Source organism: Thalassophryne amazonica, chromosome 5 (assembly GCF_902500255.1).
Source record: "Thalassophryne amazonica chromosome 5, fThaAma1.1, whole genome shotgun sequence".
NCBI classification, from domain to species: domain Eukaryota; kingdom Metazoa; phylum Chordata; class Actinopteri; order Batrachoidiformes; family Batrachoididae; genus Thalassophryne; species Thalassophryne amazonica.
In genome coordinates, this window is record NC_047107.1 from 29,757,178 (window position 1) to 29,777,121 (window position 19,944).

Consider the following 19,944-nt stretch of genomic DNA (forward strand, 5'->3'; position numbering starts at 1 on the left):
TGGACCGGGTTTCAGGTTAATCGCGCATCCTGCATTGTGTTGTGTACATGGAGTAACAAGCTGCATTAACCACCTCCTGATCGCTGATCGTATGGTCGAATGAAAATCAAACCTGTTTGATATTATTCTGGTCAGCCGTCCAACCACTCGCACTGTGCCTGTGCAAACACCGCAGAGCTGTCTTGTAATGGGTTTTTTTTTTGTTGTTGTTGTTGTTGTTTTGTTTTTAAACTTAATTTGTAAAAAAAAAAAAAAAGCCATTTGCAAAGCCAAAAAGTTGATTTGACAACACTGCCATCTACTGGTGCCCAGACGCTTAGCACTTAGGGCGAATACTGCCATGAACACCACTGGCCAGTAGATGGCAGTAGAGGCCTTGAAATCTTTCCAAAACAAAATCCCAGATAATCCGTCTGCTACATTTAAGATGCGTGGAATTTAACAAACGCAAATACAATAATGTCTATAAACCCAGAGAATATATTCACGAGCATTTTAGGCACTAGAGTTTAATGCTGCTGTCCGTGGAGCCTGAACAGTGTGTCTGAAATTCATTTGTCCTGTCGTGAACACCCTGTCCTACCCATAATGCACTGCTGGGCTCAGCATGTGCTCACAAAACCTTAAAAATTAGCACATTATTTTAAAACTAAAACATATAGCTGATATTTTCACTTTATAAAACATGACAGTAATTTTAAATAACTTGTCCAAAATTAGTTTTGTTAAAATTTGAACCATAAGTTAAAAATGTATGCCTCTGGATGACTTGGGTGATATTGCCAGCGTATCAGTATGGTGTTAAAGGAAATGGTTTTTTTTGTTTGTTTGTTTTTTTATGACTAGTTCTCCTTTGCCTGCAGAGGTAGAGTGGTTTTTCCTGGAAGTATCTCTCTACTGTTTGCAACTCAGCCACATGGGGTGTGCAGCCAGTATATTCTGAGTGCCGGTCCCAAGCCTGGATAAATGAGGAGGGTTGCGTCAGGAAGGGCATCCGGCGTAAAACAAGCCAACCCAACTATGCAGACTCAGAATCGAATTCCCATACCGGATCGGTCGCGGCCCGGGTTAACAACGTCTGCCACCGGTGCTATTGCCCAACAGGGTGCCGGTGGAAATTGGGCTACTGCTGGGCGAAGACGACGAAGAAGAGGAGGAAAACGTTGCCACGAACAGCGGAAGACGAAGAAAACTAGAAGGGTGGAAATGAGAGTGGGGACTTTGAATGTTGGTAGTATGACTGGTAAAGGGAGAGAGCTGGCTAATATGATGGAGAGGAGAAAGGTAGACATATTGTGTGTGCAAGAGACCAAGTGAAAGGGAAGTAAGAGCAGGAGCATTGGCGGTGGGTACAAGTTGTTGTACCATGGTGAGAACAGGAAGAAAAATGGTGTTGGGGTCATTTTAAAGGAAGAATATGTTAAGTGTGTTGGAGGTTAAACGAGTGTCTGACAGGGTGATGAGCGTGAAGTTGGAAATTGAAGGGGTGATGATGAATATCATCAGTGCATATGCCCCACAGGTAGGTTGTGAGATGAAGGAGAAAGAAGATTTCTGGAGTGTGTTAGATGAGGTGGTGGAGAGTGTGCCCAAGCATGAAAGAGTGGAGATAGGAGCAGACTTCAATGGGCATGTTGGTGAAGGGAACAGATGTGATGAGGAAGTAATTGGTAGATATGGTATCAAGGATAGGAATGGGGAAGGACAGATGGTAGTTGAGTTTGCAAAAAGGATGGAAATGGCTGTGGTGAATACCTACTTTAAGAAAAGGGAGGAGCACAGGGTAACATATAAGAGTGGAGGAAGGTGCACACAGGTGGACTACATTCTTTATAGGAGATGCAAGCTAAAAGAAATCACAGACCGTAAGGTGCTAGCAGGAGAGAGTGTCACTAGACAGCATAGGATGGTTGTTTGTAGGATGACTTTAGAGGTAAAGAAGAAGAAGAGAGTGAGAGCTCAACAAAGGATCAGATGGTGGAAGCTGAAGGAGGAAGACTGTTGTGAAATTTAGCGAGCAGATGAGAGAAGCACTGGTTGGAGGGGAAGCCATTTTGGACAACTGGAAAAGTACTGCAGATGTGGTAAGGGAGACAGCTAGGGCAGTACTGGGTATGACATCTGGACAGTGGAGGGAAGACAAGGAGACTTGGTGGTGGACTGAAGAGGTCCAGGAAAGCATAAGGAGAAAGAGGTTGGCGAAAAAGTTTTGGGATAGTCAGAGAGATGAAGAAAGTAGACAGGAGTACAAGGAGATGTGGCGTAAGGCGAAAAGAGAAGTGGCAAAAGCAAAGGAAAAGGCATATTGCGAGCTGTACAAGAAGTTGAATAGTAAGGAAGGGGAAAAGGACTTGTACCGATTGGCCAGACAAAGGGACAGAGCTGGAAATGATGTGCAGCAGGTTAGGGTGGTAAAAGATGCACATGGTAATGTGCTGACAAGTGAGGCGTGTGTGCTGAGAAGGTGGAGGGAATATTTTGAAGAGCTGATGAATAAAGAAAATGAGCGAGAGAAAAGGCTGGATGATGTGGTGAGAGTAAATCAGGAAGTACAAGAGATTAGTAAGGAAGAAGTGAGGGCTGCTATGAAGAGTGGAAAGGCAGTTGGTCCAGATGACATTCCAGTGGAGGCATGGAAATGTCTAGGAGAGATGGCAGTAGAGTTTCTAACCAGATTGTTTAATAAAATCTTGGAAAGTGAGAGGATGCCTGAGGAGTGGAGACGAAGTGTGCTGGTTCCTGTTTTCAAGAACAAGGGTGATGTGCAGAGCTGCAGTAACTACAGAGGCATAAAGCTGATCAGCCACAGCATGAAGTTATGGGAAAGAGTAGTAGAAGCTAGGCTTAGAAAACAGGTGAAGATCTGTGAGCAGCAATATGGTTTCATGCCGAGAAAGAGCACTACAGATGCAATGTTTGCTCTGAGAATACTGTTGGAAAAGTACAGAGAAGGACAGAAAGAGTTACATTGTGTGTTTGTGGACTTAGAAAAAGCTTATGATAGGGTACCAAGAGAAGAGTTGTGGTATTGTATGAGGAAGTCTGGCGTGGCAGAGAAGTATGTTAGGGTAGTGCAGGACATGTACAAGAATAGTGTGACAGTGGTGAGATGCGCAGTCGGAATGACAGACTCATTCAAGGTGGAGGTGGGATTACACCAAGGATCAGCTCTGAGCCCTTTCTTGTTTGCAGTGGTGATGGACAGGTTGACGGATGAGATCAGACAGGAGGCCCCATGGACTATAATGTTTTCAGATGACATTGTGATCTGTAGTGATTGTAGAGGGCAAGTTGAGTCTAGTCTGGAGAAGTGGAGATATGCTTTGGAGAGAAGGGGAATGAAAGTCAGTAGAAGCAAGACTGAGTCCATGTGTGTGAATGGGAGGGAGCCCAGTGGAATAGTGCAGTTACAAGGAGTACAACTGGTGAAAGTAGATGAGTTTAAATATTTGGGATCAACTGTTCAAAGTAATGGAGAGTGTGGTAGAGAGGTGAAGAAGAGAGTGCAGGCAGGGTGGAGTGGGTGGAGAAAGGTGGCAGGAGTGATTTGTGACCGAAGAATATCAGCAAGAGTGAAGGGGAAAGTTTACAAAATAGTAGTGAGACCAGCTATGTTGTACGGTTTAGAGACGGTGGCACTAACAAAAAGACAGGAGGCAGAGCTGGAGGTGGCAGAGCTGAAGATGTTGAGATTCTCTTTGGGAGTGACAAGAATGGACAAGATTAGGAATGAACATATCAGAGGGACAACTCAGGTGGGACGGTTTGGAGACAAAGTCAGAGAGGCGAGATTGAGATGGTTTGGACATGTGCAGAGGAGGGACCCAGGGTATATAGGGAGAAGGATGTTGAGGATGGAGCCACCAGGCAGGAGGAGAAGAGGGAGACCAAAGAGGAGGTTCATGGATGTGCTGAGAGAGGACATGCAGGTGGTTGGTGTGACAGAGGAAGATACAGAGAACAGGGTGAGATGGAAACGATTGATCTGCTGTGGCGACCCCTAACGGGAACAGCTGAAAGACAAAGAAGAAGAAGATCTCTCTACTGTTTGCAGAGGGTAGAACTATACGAGGTCTATTAGAAAAGTATCCGACCTTATTATTTTTTTCAAAAACCATATGGATTTGAATCACGTGTGATTGCGTCAGACAAGCTTGAACCCTCATGCACATGCGTGAGTTTTTTCACGCCTGTTGGTTGCGTCATTCGCCTGTGAGCAGGCTTTGAGTGAGGAGTGGTCCACCCCCTCGGCGGATTTTCATTGTCAGGAAATGGCGGAATGATTTGGGCTTTTTTTCCATCAGAATTTTTTCAGAAACTGTTAGAGACTGGCAGCTGGAAACCATTCGAAAAATTTATCTGGCTTTCAGTGAAAATTTTATGGGCTTCACAGAGAATAAGGACTGTTACTACAGCTTTAAGGACGGCTTTAAGGACGCTCGGCGTTGCTTCGCGCCATGCGGCACCACCGCGACGCGCGGAATTCCTCCGCACGTCTGTCTCAGTGTGCCGAAAAAGTGCTGATGTCCACGTCTTTTCACAATTCCTGTGCTAGTCAGACAATGTCCCGGATAAAACACAGCGTCCAGTTTGGAAATGAACGGCACATTCCACTGTTACAGGAGTTTTTGTCATGGAAAGAAGAGCGGAGGCTTCGCGCATCGCGGCAGTGCCACATGGCGCACAGCAACGCCATGATGAAGCCTCACGGGACATGTTCTGGCATGTCCAGGCACATCCACAATTTCTCGGATAATCACTCGATGGAAAAACCACCGACAGCTGTCTGAACACCATCTCAAAGCCGTCCTGTGAGACCAAAACGGAGGTAGTTTTGTCTCGTTCCAGTAGCGAATCCATCGTGATGCGCGAAGCCTCCACTCGGCTTTCCATGACAAAATCTCTTGTTAAAAGTGAAATCTGCCGGAAAATGGTTGATGTCCAGCTCTTGTGATAATCAGAGAAATGGCACACGACGGTCCCGGCTCCACAGAGCCATCCGTTTAGAAATGATCTGGTGGTTTGTGGCTCTCGATGGCGGCACGGAGCGCGACGCGCCGAGTGTCGTATTTTTCACCGAAAGCCAGATAAATTTTTTGAATGGTTTCCAGCTGCCAGTCTCTAACAGTTTCAGAAAAAATTCTGATGGAAAAAAAGCCCAAATCATTCCGCCATTTCCTGACAATGAAAATCCGCCAAGGGGGTGGACCACTCCTCACTCAAAGCCTGCTCACAGGCGAATGACGCAACCGACAGGCGTGGAAAAACTCACGCATGCGCACGAGGGTTCAAGCTTGTCTGACGCAATCACACGTGATTCAAATCCATATGGTTTTTGAAAAAAATAATAAGGTTGGATACTTTTCTAATAGACCTCGTATACATCTGTTAGGAAACTTTTAACAGGTACGTCTCAACTGATTTTAAATTTTAAAAATGTTTGCTGTTGTTCAGGTGGGTTTACTGCGTTATCGGTCTAAAAGTTATTGGAGGACAATTCATCGGAAGATTATTAGTCTGATAATGGTTTTTAAATAATAATCCGATAACGAAAACATTATATTCGATAATTATCTGTTATCGGATTATCGGAAGTGTGCCCACCACTGGTAATACAGTAATAACAAGGATTGGCTTTCACAATATTTTATATCCTATCCCAAGGGGCCGGGGTATATCGTGATACCTAGGAATTCTGTCCATCCGAAGTGGTGGAGATATCACAAAAACTATTAACGGGGCATTGTCATGATGAAGCATTTACCTCTGAATAAGTTAATAATCACCAATGAACACATATGATATTTTTGAAATTATCTCCATTTTTGTATATGGGAAGTTTTTGTCTCTCTGATAATCAGCCTTAACACAACACCGGTAGCATCCACTGTTGCCGACTTCTTGCTCTTTCCCAAAATGAGTTTTGTCATACTCATTTTGAAAGCCTTTTTTGAGAAATTTGTTATAGAAACAGCTAAGGTTAGTGTGAAAGATTAACACAGGTACTTACACACTGCACTCGGCTTTTATAGTGGTAGTGAAAACCCTGCTGTTTATTCTGGTCTCTTCTGTCTTATGTAAGGGCCCCGCCACACTAGACCACGAATGCCGTACAAATCACACAAATCAGCAAAATAAACAAAAGTTGAGCCACATTCAATTAGGACAGCAATTCCTACAGGCATGTACAAATGCCGTACGAATACCCAGACGGTGGTACGAAGCTCGAACCGGTCGCGCCACTCAGAGTGCAGCGGCTCGCGTACCGAGCTGGAATGCAGCCCGGGAACACAGGAAGAATACACAGAATGGAGGACAAATCAGCCCACAACACAGCACGAATCCCCCCAATACCAGCAGACTGCAGCAAGAATATACAGAATGCATCATGAGTGACAGGAATCTACCCAGACTGACACTGTCACACGAATGGCATCCAACACCTGTCTGCCAGGGTATTACAGACATATAGAAAGTCAACGCTGCAATGCCTGCTGGGGCATGTCCCTCGCGCCCGCCATGTTGCAGTCAGCCCCCACTTGGGACTTTCTGGGGACACACAGATGCGATCTGCCCTATTTGTGGCACACCCAGGGCTTTCGGCCATTGCATTGTGTCGCAATTGGGCCCCGGTGAGCCTAATTGGGTTGTCATTTCTAATGCCATTTGAATGCCATTTGGATGGCAATACGAATGCAGCACGGTTGCGACTGCCCTTCGATCGCCATTTGATTATTCCCCAGTGGTGTGCATGCTGTCTACATTCATGCTGGATGGTGCATTTTCTAAGTACCACATGAATGCTGTATGAGGAATTTGAATCCAGCTTGAATATGGGTACAAATGCAGCACAAATTGTATGACTGCCGTTCAAATGTGCATTTGTACGACATTCATGCTCTAGTGTGATGGGGAGATAATCGGCCAGGATTCGACATGCTCGAACAATTCGTGCTGGCCCTCAAACGCAGTTCCAGTGGTTCGACTTGTATACAAATTGCCATACGACTGTTGTACCGCATTCATACAGCAGTACGACTGCTACTCGACCACCGTTCGATTGTTTTCCAACATGAATTTAGAGTGCATGTGTTCTGGCCACACGTATGTCCTGACTACTGTACGAGGTATTTGAGTCCAGCTTGAATACGCACACAACTGCAGCACAAATTGCACAAATGCCATTTGAATGTCCATTCGTAAGTGTCTAAGTATCTAATAAGTGTCTAATGCCTTCATCACAGAGGACCAACTTGTCTGGTCTGCAACATTTAGGAGGCTGGGTCAGAATTTTGCATCAACCACATGAAAGCATGACTCCATCCTGGCTTGTGTCAACAGTTCAGACTGTTGGTGGTGGTGGTGTAATGGTGTGGCAACTGCATGGTACTGTCATATCAATATGGACCAAAATTTCTGATGAATGCTTCCAGCACCTTTTTGAATTTTTGAATCAAAGAATACAGAAATTACTTAAGGCTAAAGGGGGTCTGACCCAGCCCTGGCAAGGTGTAGCATATAAAACGGCCAGTGAAGTTGCACCAATACGGATGCACATAATGAATGATGACCTGATAGCAATTTATATGTTACCATGTTGTAATTTCAGTCAATATTGTACAAATACGGAATATAAATATTGTGGATATTCACCTAACATGTTGATAAGGTACATCTGGCTTCCAAACTGGAGATCTGACTATTCTGTATGGCCTTTATACTTCTGCCAATGCTAGAGAGAGACAGCGACACCTGATCCATGTTTTCCAACATAATTAGAGCAGACGTTCATGCTGGGTTATATGGTCAAACATACAGCTTTACCAGGGATATAAAACACATATGTTTGACCGTATAACAGCATGAACATCCACATCATCAGACACAAGGGGGTTATTCCCATTCTAATCCAGTTCCATCGTTTGCACGGTTTATTTTTCTGTAGGTAATTTGGCTTTACTGTGAAGCAGCGATCATTTCTCCAACAGCGGTCAGGGGTGGAGTATTCCATCGATTGTGAAAATCCATCAAATGTGAAACAGTAATTCTGTATCAGAATCCACATCAATACTTTCATACGGCAGCTTAAATTCACCCATTTCGATGGAGGCACGCGACTTTTCTCTCACTCTGAGCTAACAGCGCTAATAGCTAGCAGTGCGCACAGCTGGTGTTCTGAAAAATTGTGCATGACAAAAGTCCCGCATCCCCACAATACTGCGCATGCAGTTGCGCGCGGAGGGCAGGAATGACATTCGACAGTAATCACATCTCGTCAGAACACCGGTCAGGGCGCGGAGTAATACATCTTTTTCCACCGTTGTTCCAAAAATTACACCTATATAAGCTATTATACGGTCTGCGCTCTCACATGATTAACCAATCAAATTCGTAGAAAAAATGTAATTTGGTTACAGTGACATTTTTCTTTGTTTAAAATGATATGCTATTCTGTACATTTAAATGGTTATCAAACAGCTGTTGCCTTGGGTGCAGCTGTGATGTAAACAGTAATATGGGCAATGCCTGGTTGCTATGGGGGGCAAATTATTGTGGCATCAGATCAGATGGGTCAGTACGGTGTCTACAGAAATACATCAAAGATGTATTAACAGCATTATTATGACATATAAAACACATCTATAAATATTTTTCTGTGGCTTTTCTCTGCAAAAAAAAAGGCAAAAAGTCTGAAAAGACTTTGAAAAGTCTTTGAAAATTAATTATCTTTAAATACTTATATATATGCCAACAAACTCCACCCACTGACCGTACCAGCTGATCCAGTTCTCCCATTTAACACACTGTAAAAAAAGATTTGTGCAGTCAGTCAAGTCATCTTGCTGTTTTCACAGAGTTAATTTAAATTTATTTAAAATGTCAAGTTTTAATGTTGAAAACTTAAAATCCATATTTCAGGCACCTGCAAATACTGAAAAAGTACTCTAGTGACACACTCTGGATGTGAAACACACTGAAAATAAAACATTCCTGGAGGTACAAACACATTTTTTTTATTGAAAGTATTGTATATTTCAGTATGTAGCACAGACTAATTTGTCCACCTTTGTTTCAACGCACCAGTCGCTAAATGCGGCTGTCACCAAATTCACTGGTTCCTGCTCCACTTGACACTCACCTTCTGAGACTCACTCCTCGACTCCTCTCTCCTTTTTCTTGTCGGCCTAACAAACGATCGTTTGCTTTCCCATGGAGGCCCATGCCAAAGCCTTGGAGACAGACAGAGTGCTGGGTGGCTGGAGGCAAGCCAGAGGCTCGGGGCTACCAGGAGGGCAGATAGATGTCTGTTAGCTGGGGCCCGGAGGACACTCTGACTGGTGGAGCAGATGGAGCAAAGTGACAGCGCTGCCATGAAGCTTGGCCTGGTATGCGAACAGCGCCGAAAGCACCAAAGGTTTCTGACCCCAAGACCGTGATTAGCACAATTCTCAGTGTGTTGTGTGTCTCTGGGTGAGCGGGACGCCGTCAGTCCTGCGATGTAGCCAACATGCCTCAAACACTAGAGGCACATGTGCAATATCTGTGAGCTCCAATAAAATCTGGATGTTTTTGGCAGCACACCAAAGAAAATCACAATTTCAGCTTCCTTCATCTGGACGCTCTGGGTTTTGGTTTTGTGTGGAGCAGGTTTATGTCAGAAGAGCTCCTCACACACACACACACACACACACACACACACACACACACACACACACACACACACACACACACACACACACACACACACACACAGAACACTAATGTACCACAGTACAATGCTGCCATCTGGTGGATAGTGATGTACTGACATGTTCTCACTGATGTTGCCACTTGTATTTTAAAGTTATATGGTCACAGAGAAATGACAATGGAGAGCCCAGTGGCCTGTAATTATGCACAGACACTGAGTGCCATTAGTGTGGGAGGGATTTTGCTGTGACTGCCCACATGATGAAGCAAAAATAACTGCTGATGCATTTACTAAAGAGGGGATGCCAGAATACTTCAGAACGTTCTGGCCTCAGCCAGAAAGCGTCACAGGAGAAAAATGGTGTTTGCATTATTTTTCAGCATAGTCTCCCTTAACTTCAATGCACTTGGTTGCTGTCCCTTTGTGGAAGAAGGTCACAGCTTGAGCCACCAGAAGCTTTTGTTTCCGGGTGAGGCCGAAAATGTTTTAAGTACCCTCATAAGGTTGTACAAGATAAGATCTAGAGATGTAAGTATTTAGAGTGAAAATGTCAAAGTCATTAAACTTTCTCTCTGCACTATCTGTGACTATAGGTCAGCTTTGAAGGCAAATACATTAGACCAAACCAGCTGGTCCTGTCTATGTGTCGAATTATTGGCGCTGTACAGATGAACACTTTGCATCTAAGGTCAATCAATCAATCAGTTTTATTTATATAGCACCAAATCACAACAAACAGTTGCCCCAAGGCGCTTTATATTGTAAGGCAAGGCAATACAATAATTACATAAAAACCCCAACGGTCAAAACGACCCCCTGTGAGCAAGCACTTGGCGACAGTGGGAAGGAAAAACTCCCTTTTAACAGGAAGAAACCTCCAGCAGAACCAGGCTCAGGGAGGGGCAGTCTTCTGCTGGGACTGGTTGGGGCTGAGGGAGAGAACCAGGAAAAAGACATGCTGTGGAGGGGAGCAGAGATCAATCACTAATGATTAAATGCAGAGTGGTGCATACAGAGCAAAAAGAGAAAGAAACACTCAGTGCATCATGGGAACCCCCAGCAGTCTAAGTCTATAGCAGCATAACTAAGGGATGGTTCAGGGTCACCTGATCCAGCCCTAACTATAAGCTTTAGCAAAAAGGAAAGTTTTAAGCCTAATTTTAAAAGTAGAGAGGGTGTCTGTCTCCCTTATCCGAATTGGGAGCTGGTTCCACAGGAGAGGAGCCTGAAAGCTAAAGGCTCTGCCTCCCATTCTACTCTTACAAACCCTAGGAACTACAAGTAAGCCTGCAGTCTGAGAGTGAAGCGCTATATTGGGGTGATATGGTACTATGAGGTCCCTAAGATAAGATGGGACCTGATTATTCAAAACCTTATAAGTAAGAAGAAGAATTTTAAATTCTGTTCTAGAATTAACAGGAAGCCAATGAAGAGAGGCCAATATGGGTGAGATATGCTCTCTCCTTCTAGTCCCCGTTAGTACTCTAGCTGCAGCATTTTGAATTAACTGAAGGCTTTTCAGGGAAGGTCTTAACAACAGCATGAGACTACAACTGTAAGCACTTACATGTGAGCCCGTTAACTTGTGTGAGTTGGGGTCCACAAAATGAAACCGTGAGTTAATGAAGTTGACCAAAAAAAAAAATTAAATCAGCTTACAGTAGTTACAACCATTTGTCCAACTGTTCAATTGTCATTCTAACTGTTCATTAGTGTGATTCCTTCCTGGATGGTAATGATTTCTTCATCTGCAGTGTGTTCGGGACCTTTTTCTTCCTTCTCCAGTTCTGCAGATCAGCGATGAGGGCTTCGTCAGTACAGACGATTACTGACTTTTTGAAGTTTTTGGATGTGACTCTTTAGATCCTGACTACTGGTTCAGATTGGGCCAGAGAGGTTTAGTGTAAGTGGAGCGATCATGTCCACTGTGCTCGTGACCACTGAGTTTAAGTCATCCACAAGACTATCAACTGAATGATGATGTTCCGAAAGTGATGCTAAGATATCAGGCACTCTCGCTCCAAGTTAATTTATAGTTGAGGAGTCGTCGATGCGTTGCAGTGGTGATAAATAAGCATCTCGTCCCAGTGGACAAAGCAATGTGACTGTAAACTTAATAAGTGAGTGATCTGAAATCACCAAAGCAAGAGACACAGTGATGATATTAGAGCCTAATGTGAGTTAAACCCTGAATACATTGCTGGAATCCTTTATATACATATGTACATTCTGTGCTTATGTCGGTGGAAATGCGCTGTTGAATGAGAGTCAGTTGGTGGAAATGTTGTTTTAATAATGTAGATTACATGTAGGCACATACTATTAAGTAAAACTGACATTGGTAATACTTTTAAAATATATATATTATAATTTTTCCCTATTCCCTATTCCCAATTTTCTCTGGGCGGCTTTGCTTGAGCTGCTGCCCCCGCGACCCGACTCTGGATAAAGCAGAAGAAAATGGATGGATGGATGGATGGATGGATGGATGGATGGATAATTTTTCCCCTCCACATCTGGGAGGGCAGCACCCCAGCACCCCCTATGGGCCAGCCGCCACCGTTTAAAGTTCACTGCTGACCCTCACCGATTCAAGCAAAGTGGGACCGGTGTCATTTCTGTGATTGAAAGCTTGGCCGTTAATTTTTTCTTTGTATTCAAATTTTATCTTTATTGAGTCCAACAGCTTTTATACAATATAGGATTTTTTTTTTTTAAGAAAACATAATTTATCATAGATTTACAGGTTCCTGATACATAGGAAAAGTAAAGAAAAGGAAAATAAAACTTAATCATAGAGAAAAGAACCGTCAGGATTTTCCATCTGTATCCATTGTTATATATCAGCACCAATTTTCTTCCCAGGCCCAATTTTTTACATTTTTCTGTATTATATTATAACAATATGAACAGTTTGAACATAAGGGGGAGTTTCACTTTAATTCTCTGAAAGAATATAAATAAAGAAAAAAGGACATGCATATGAATAGACAATTACAACAAAACAACAACAAAAAAGACTCACATAAAATCTGTTCTTAGGCCTATATGATCAACATACCCAATCCATTTCGACCATATCCTAGAAAATATGTCAGTCTGGATTTTGAGGGAGTAGGATAACCTTTCCATTGTATATATATCATGGACCACATCTAACCACTCTCCTATTGTAGGGTGGTCTTGTTTTAACCAACTTCTTGAGATAGCCTTTTTGCTTGCCACCAGAAATATAAGTAACAACTTTTTATCTCTATGATCCCATAAGTCAAATGACATATTTCCTATGTATAAGGTGTCAAACCTACATGGGATGTTTACTTTGAAAGTCACTTCCAGATGGATGTGTATTTCTCACCAGTATGGAGTTAGGCAAAGGCTATAAGCCCAACCGTTGGGCAGATAAATATAATATCTTATCTTATTCTCCCAACCGTGATCGTGTATTTGACATGTCTTGTGCATCTAAACTACATTTTTTACACCACTTTTTAAGGCTCTATTGTGGCGTATGTTTGACATTTAATGGTGCCGTCTTTAATTACTGCAAAAACACCGCAATGGATGAAAACAGACAAACTTCATAAGCATTTTGAATGGAAGCCTGTTAACAATGACGAAACAGTTGTTGAACAAAATGCTGCTTGTTGGCTGTAAGATGGTGTTAGTTTGACACTGTTCCCTGGGTGTGATGAGCCAAACAGATCCACTTTAGATCACAGCTCCTCCACGGGCTGCGAACCCTCCCGCAGCCGGCGAGAAACTATCCGCCTTTTTTCCCCTCCCGCGTTGAAACCAGAAGTGAGCATACAAGCGCGCTCATTGGTCGGTTGTGGTTGGACGTACATGCTCGCGTATTTACTTTATTGACCCGACGGTTGGGTTAGTCTGGGCAGTCCTAGAAGACATGAAAGTGATTGGCCTCATTTGCTCCACAGGCCCTCCAGCAGGCTGTGCTAGATATTTGTGTTAGTTGTTGCAATGGTGTTATAAAAAAATCTGGACAAATTTTTCCACCTGTATTCTCGCCATGTATTGGAGCATGGGCCGTTTATTTTTTCACACCGTGCTCAGACACGGACCCGCAGCCTGACATGCACCTGTTAATCAGACGTTGCAAAAGCCTGTTTGATCAAATACATCTTTATATTGCATATTCATTAGGGCAATCAGTAAATGGACAATACATGTTATTTTGTTCACTTGAAGTATGGAGTCCTCAGTGTGATCAGATTGCCTATAAGTTTGTGGGTTATATGGACTTTGCACGTTTTTATACACACAAACCTTTAGTAAGTCAGGCCCCATGTCTCACAACTGTGCAGTAAGACAGAAAACACCAGGATCCTAAGGATTTGGACCTAGCTCTTCTTGAGTGCTTCTCAATCTCTGAGACATGAATGTCACTGCCAAGATAAGTGAATCCCTCAGTTTCTGCTTTCACTACACACAGATACACATCTGATGGGTGAGTCTAGAATATCACTGAAAGTCCTGATCTTCTATCGAGGACAATCATAAAACCAGACACTCTGACTCCTCAATCTGCTTTTTAAGTGCTACAATCAAGGCATCTATTGATTCTGCAAAGATCACAGCATTGCCCACAAAGTCAAGGTCAGTGAGGCTTTCCTCACTGACAAAGACACTCAGTTTGCTGACTCCACAACGTTATCCCTCACTGATATTTGCTGTTTACAGCTGACTGACAGATCAGCCACCAGAACTCTGGAAGTAGAAACATCTGACATCCTGGCAGGAGGATCAGACTTACAGTATACAACAGCTCAAAGTCATCTGTCAGGACCATGCCATCACTTAGCATGACTGTGGTGGGACCAGATCCAGGTTTTGAGTAATGTAATGCTTTCATTACCCTGTAAAGAGGCCGAGGGTTATTAGACAGCACAGGTAATGTCACCTGATCACATCTCGAACAAATGCCTGCTTGTCGACCTTCATGTCCTTTCTTTCTCAGGTCCTCATGTGGAGTACAACAACTCCAAGGATGATGAAACACCTCAGTCACCCCAGATATTACACAGACATTACACACAACACAAAAGGAAATGATGCAAAATATTATAGTGAAATTTTGATGCTGACTCATATAATACATACCAATTACGACATCAGACATTTAAATGGATGTAAATTGCTGTAAATTATTGGTGGATGAAGATGAGTGTGCATGCAGTGTGCAGCTATGCTCGGGAGGAAATTAACTGGAAATCCATTGTCAGTATTGCCTCATTGACACGTGTAGGCGGAAGGAAAACAATTTTGTGGCTTAGAAACAAAAAACAGAGCAAGTGTCCATCACATTGTATTTTGGAGCGTTTTAGTAGGGCAGTGGAAATGTCAAACTGCCTCTGATTGTCTAGGATGCACAGAACAGTATGATGGACTTTACAAAAAGAAAATAAAGCATTGCTATGTGTCTGCACAGGAGTTGCCAGAGTATGACCAGCCTGTTCAGTAACACCATGTCTCCTGCCAAAGACGGCAGCTCATCCCTGCCTCGTCGCTCCAGCAGCCTCAGCAAGCCTCCACTCCGGGCACTTTATGATTTGCTCATTGCACCTATGGAGGGGGTGAGTACTAACTGCATGGGTTTTTGACGTAATTGCATGAAAAATGTGAAAACACACAAGAAAAAGAGAAATTGAAAACACTTGTCTTATATGTGTCAGGGCCTGATGCACTCCAGTGGACCTGTTGGCAGACACAGGCAGCTTGTGATGGTGTTGGAGGGAGAACTGTACCTCATTCCCTTTGCCCTGCTCAAAGGAAGCTCTTCTAATGAATACCTGTATGAACGCTTCAGCCTCATCGCTGTTCCTTCCATCCATGGACTTGGATCCACCACAAAGGTTGAATTTCTTGCTCCGATAACTGAAAAATAACAATTATTTTTACTTAATTACAGTATTTTCTTGACTATAAGTCACGTTCAAGAATTAGTTACATCTGTCCAACAATGTGTCATGAAGAGGAAAAAAATATATAAGCTGTAAGTCACATTTATTTTTGAAATGTGGGGCTACTTCTTCATGGGATAAGAAGCAAAATTAATTGAATCAACACATAATTTGTTGATAATGCAAAAACCACATTACCCATCAGAAGCTAATGAGCTAATTAATGTACAAGGATGTGAGTAAACTTCTTTTGGCCACTGAAGAGACAATCTTATGTGAGGGAAACGAGCAATGTAATTTAACGTTTGAAAACTTAATGCATTATTTATTGACAATGCAAACACTGTATTAGCAATTAGAAGCTAACAAGCTAATTACTGTTATTGTACAAGGCGCGAAACTTGTGTAAGCTGCTTCTTTTGGCCATTGAACAGACAATCGTAGATGAGGTAAACATGCAGTGTGAGTAAATATTTGAAAACTCTTTTGGAAAACATTTGTAAAAGACAATATCCTGACATTAGATTTAGCTTGCTGATCTGCCTTTGCTGTTTTTGTTGTCTCACACAGTCCAAACAAGTGTTGTGCCGAGTAGTATGAAAATTATATTCCTTCTTTTTATTCCAGTATGTAGTCTTTCTGGTTGAGAGCATGATTTCTCACTCTTTCTCTAAGACAAAGAGTGTTTCTCATATTCGGAACTCCTACTACTTGTTTTTGTTTTGTGGCAGTTGGCATCCACCTTAGTGGTATATTACCACCACCATCTTCTGCTTCAGAGTGTTAATCATAGTGCCTCATTCAGTGTACAAGAGCAGGTTGTCACGCATGTAGATGTTTCCATCTTTTGGCCATAGACGATAATGCAGTATTTTTTCATAAATAAGCCACTTCGAAATATAAGTCACAGGACCTCCCAAACTTATAGTCCTGAAAATACAGTAAATAATAGTGGCCATGTATTCACCAGTTACTTAACAAGCATTTTTAATAAACTCTTATTGTTGTGCTCTTAGGGTCACTCACGGCGCAGTGGACCACCTCCATGTGGCGGTGTCTCTATGGCAGCAGTGGTGGGAAATCCTCGGCTGCCTTCGCCTGTGATGGACCGCTGGCTGTGGGGGCCCATGCCCTCTGCAGAGGAGGAGGCTCTTATGGTCGCTGAGCTTCTAGGCTGCCAACCCCTGGCTGGCTCTTCTGCTACTAAAGAGAGGGTGATGAGCGCCCTCACACAAGCTGAATGTGCACACTTTGCCACCCACATTTCCTGGAAATTGGCAGCGTTGGTGCTTACCCCAAACCCAGAGTGCGTGCCTGGTGGGGCAGGTCCCAGTGTAGGAGTTGGAACAGTGGGAAGAGGTGCTGGGGGGAGGAGAGGGAGCAGTAGTCGAGGTAGGAAGGGCTCCATCGGAAGTGGTTACACTCTCCCAGAGTCTCTCCACTTGCAAGATGATAGCAGTGATGTGGAAAGCATCTGCGACAGTCCGCCCCTACAGGAGTTCCTGCTCACAGCTGCAGATATCTTGGACCTAAGGCTGCCTGTTAAGCTGGTGGTTCTTGGGTAAGTGTGCCACTCAATGGATACACTTTGAACTGTGATCCCTCTGTTGCCACAGGTTCTGATACATGACTTTGGTTTTAAGATATTTTTATATATGACCATTTTACTTGCAGTTTCCTTCTTAAATTCAAGGGCAGGGGTGGTGGCCAAGTGGTTAGTGTGCTTGTTTTCAAAGGAGAAAGTTCCCAATTCAAGGCCACCCCTGCTTATTCTCCATGTGATGTGGACAGAGGTGTCAAATCCAGCTTTAGAAAGTAAAAGTCCAGCCACATATTTGTTCCATCTTCCCAATAAATCAGCTGATTGTAATTAGTTCAACTCTTCAGGCAGGTGGATGAGTTAATTATTGAGATCACCTGTTTTAGGTGCACAGGTAGAAGCAACACATGGGAGGGTTTTTACTTTCTGAAGCTGGATTTGACACCTCTGGATGTGGAGTAGCATCTGGAAGGTCATCCGGTGTAAAATGGTAAATCAGCATGCAGATCCATCTCAGATCTGCTGTGGCAACCCCAAGTCTTAATTATAGTAATCCAAAGTGATACAAGCAACATACATGCTGGTTCATATACAGACCCTGTGCTGACTGCAGCCTTTAGATATTAAATTCATAACTTGGATGTATATGAACCTTTCTGAAGTGTCCAGTAGGTGCCAGTATTCAGGAGGGGACAGCACAGCACTTGAACAACCTGTTGCACTCCCAGGCAATTAACTCTATCAGGTGTGTTCAGCCAATCAAGAGCTGGAAAACGTCACTTTAAAAAAATCAGGTGTGACCTGAGTAGGTAAATGTGGAAAACATGCAGGGCAGGTGCTCTCCAGGAACAGGGTTGGTGACCCCTTCCATAGAATATATATGTACTGGAGAAAGAGACGTACCGCTTGAATGACACAAGGAATGTTTGTTCAAGGTGCTAAATGAAAAGAAGGTGTCCAATGTTTAAATAAAGTTTTTAAATTAAAATAGAACACACCCTCGCTAGGAACTGAAGTGTCAGGTATAACTCGCTAGGAACTGAAGTGTCAAGTATAATGCCACACCTCATCTGATTGAGAGCCTGGCCATGCAGAGTCCTCCCACAGAGACACCACTTGGACAAAGTTGATAAAAGATTTTTTTTTAATAGCCAACGCTCAGTAGACTTCCAACCACCCCTGCTCCATCCTTGCTTGGCTCAGGATGGCACAGTGTGGAGCACACTCCTTTTTCACCTCCTGATATTTCAGTGATTCTTTCTGTGCTGAGACACTGACAAGTGAGGAGCCTGCACCAGGCTTTGTCGAGCTTCGTCGAGCAGAGCACAAAGTGGCAAAGGCTGTCAACATTTAACATCCTCCATTCATGTGAATGTACAACTGCTTTGATTTCACTGCAACTCTAAAATACTGCATTTCACTCCATTATCTAAAATTTGCAGTTCATTGGCAGTACATATCTGTGCCGAAACGTACATACATTTGTGTGTGTGTCTTGCCGGGGGGTTCCATACAGATCAGCTGTGGTCTGTTACACTAATACTCTATTGTATGAAACAGCAATTGTGATGCCCTGTGTTCAGTTCGATTTTGGAAGGTTTACTAATTTAGTCTTGCACATTTGTCTCTGTATACCTGCAGGTCTTACCAGGAGTCCAGCAGCAAAGTGACAGCAGATGGTGTGGTGGGCTTGACGAGGGCTTTCCTGGCTGCTGGTGCTCAGTGTATCCTTGTGTCTTTGTGGCCTGTTCCTGTGGCAGCCTCTAAGGTTTTCGTCCATGCTTTCTACACTGCCCTTCTCAATGGGACCAAAGCTAGCGCAGCACTAGCCGATGCTATGAAGACTGTCCAGAGTAGCAAGCAGTACACACACCCCTCCAATTGGGCAGGTCAGTGTTATTACTCATTTTGAGAAAGTGACATGTTTATCTTGGCAGTGGCTTTCATGTCTTTGGCTCCTCTGATTTTGAGACTAAGAGAAGCCTGGGTTGAGCTTATGTAGTCATGTGGTGCCTGGACAGAGGTGTTCGGTGATGCCGATACATTTGCAGGAGAATAGAGGTCTACATCTTTAGGACCCTAGTGCCCTGCTTGTTAGGTTTGGATACTAACTAATAAACTAAGTTGATGACTGGATGTCTTTGGTAATATGTCTCTTTGAAAGGTTATTGGGTACTAATGGATGAACCTTTTGTCAAATGAATGATTATGTATGAGGACTCCAATGTTACACTGTGAGGGAGCATGAGCAGTTGCATTTTGGCTATGTGGCACACGTCTCTGGGCATGATCTAGCATGCTGATTCCTCAGTAGTGACAACTCCAGCATTTGAAAAAGGTCAAGGGAATGCCCATGTCTCAGCTGACTGCCACAGCTACTTTCAGGAGGTGGGGATGGACTGATTGTCTTCTGAGGTCATTACCATCCAGACCTTGCTTAGTGTGGTGAATGTGTCAATGTATGGCACCAGCACATTCTTCCTCACCTGATCTGACATCGTTATCAAACTGATGAACCTGGAAAGACACTTTGGAGATTTAAATGCTGATGGAGCACATTTTCTGTCCTGTCTTCCTATTTAGGTTACATGCTGATTGGTAATGATGTGAAGCTTAACAGCCCATCATCCCTGATTGGTCAAGCTTTGGCTGAGATCCTGCAGTATCCTGAGAGAGCACGTGATGCTCTCAGAGTTTTACTCCACCTGGTGAGACAAGATTAAACAAATAGAGACATTCCCACATGTATATAAACCCACCAGCTATAATTCTGACTACACTGTTGTGCTCTG

The 19,944-nt window shown here is 43.4% G+C and overlaps 1 protein-coding gene across 2 annotated transcripts in view; it reads left to right on the forward strand.

The window, feature by feature from the left end:
- LOC117510249 (tetratricopeptide repeat protein 28-like) overlaps positions 1–19,944 on the forward strand; it is a 450,652-nt gene that overhangs the window by 411,417 nt on the left and 19,291 nt on the right. For both annotated transcript variants that reach the window (XM_034169888.1, XM_034169889.1), the window contains exons 14-18: positions 15,141–15,285; positions 15,385–15,564; positions 16,629–17,173; positions 18,794–19,041; positions 19,736–19,860. In XM_034169888.1, the coding sequence (XP_034025779.1) occupies positions 15,141–15,285; positions 15,385–15,564; positions 16,629–17,173; positions 18,794–19,041; positions 19,736–19,860 (1,243 nt within the window). The remainder of the gene's footprint in view (positions 1–15,140; positions 15,286–15,384; positions 15,565–16,628; positions 17,174–18,793; positions 19,042–19,735; positions 19,861–19,944) is intronic.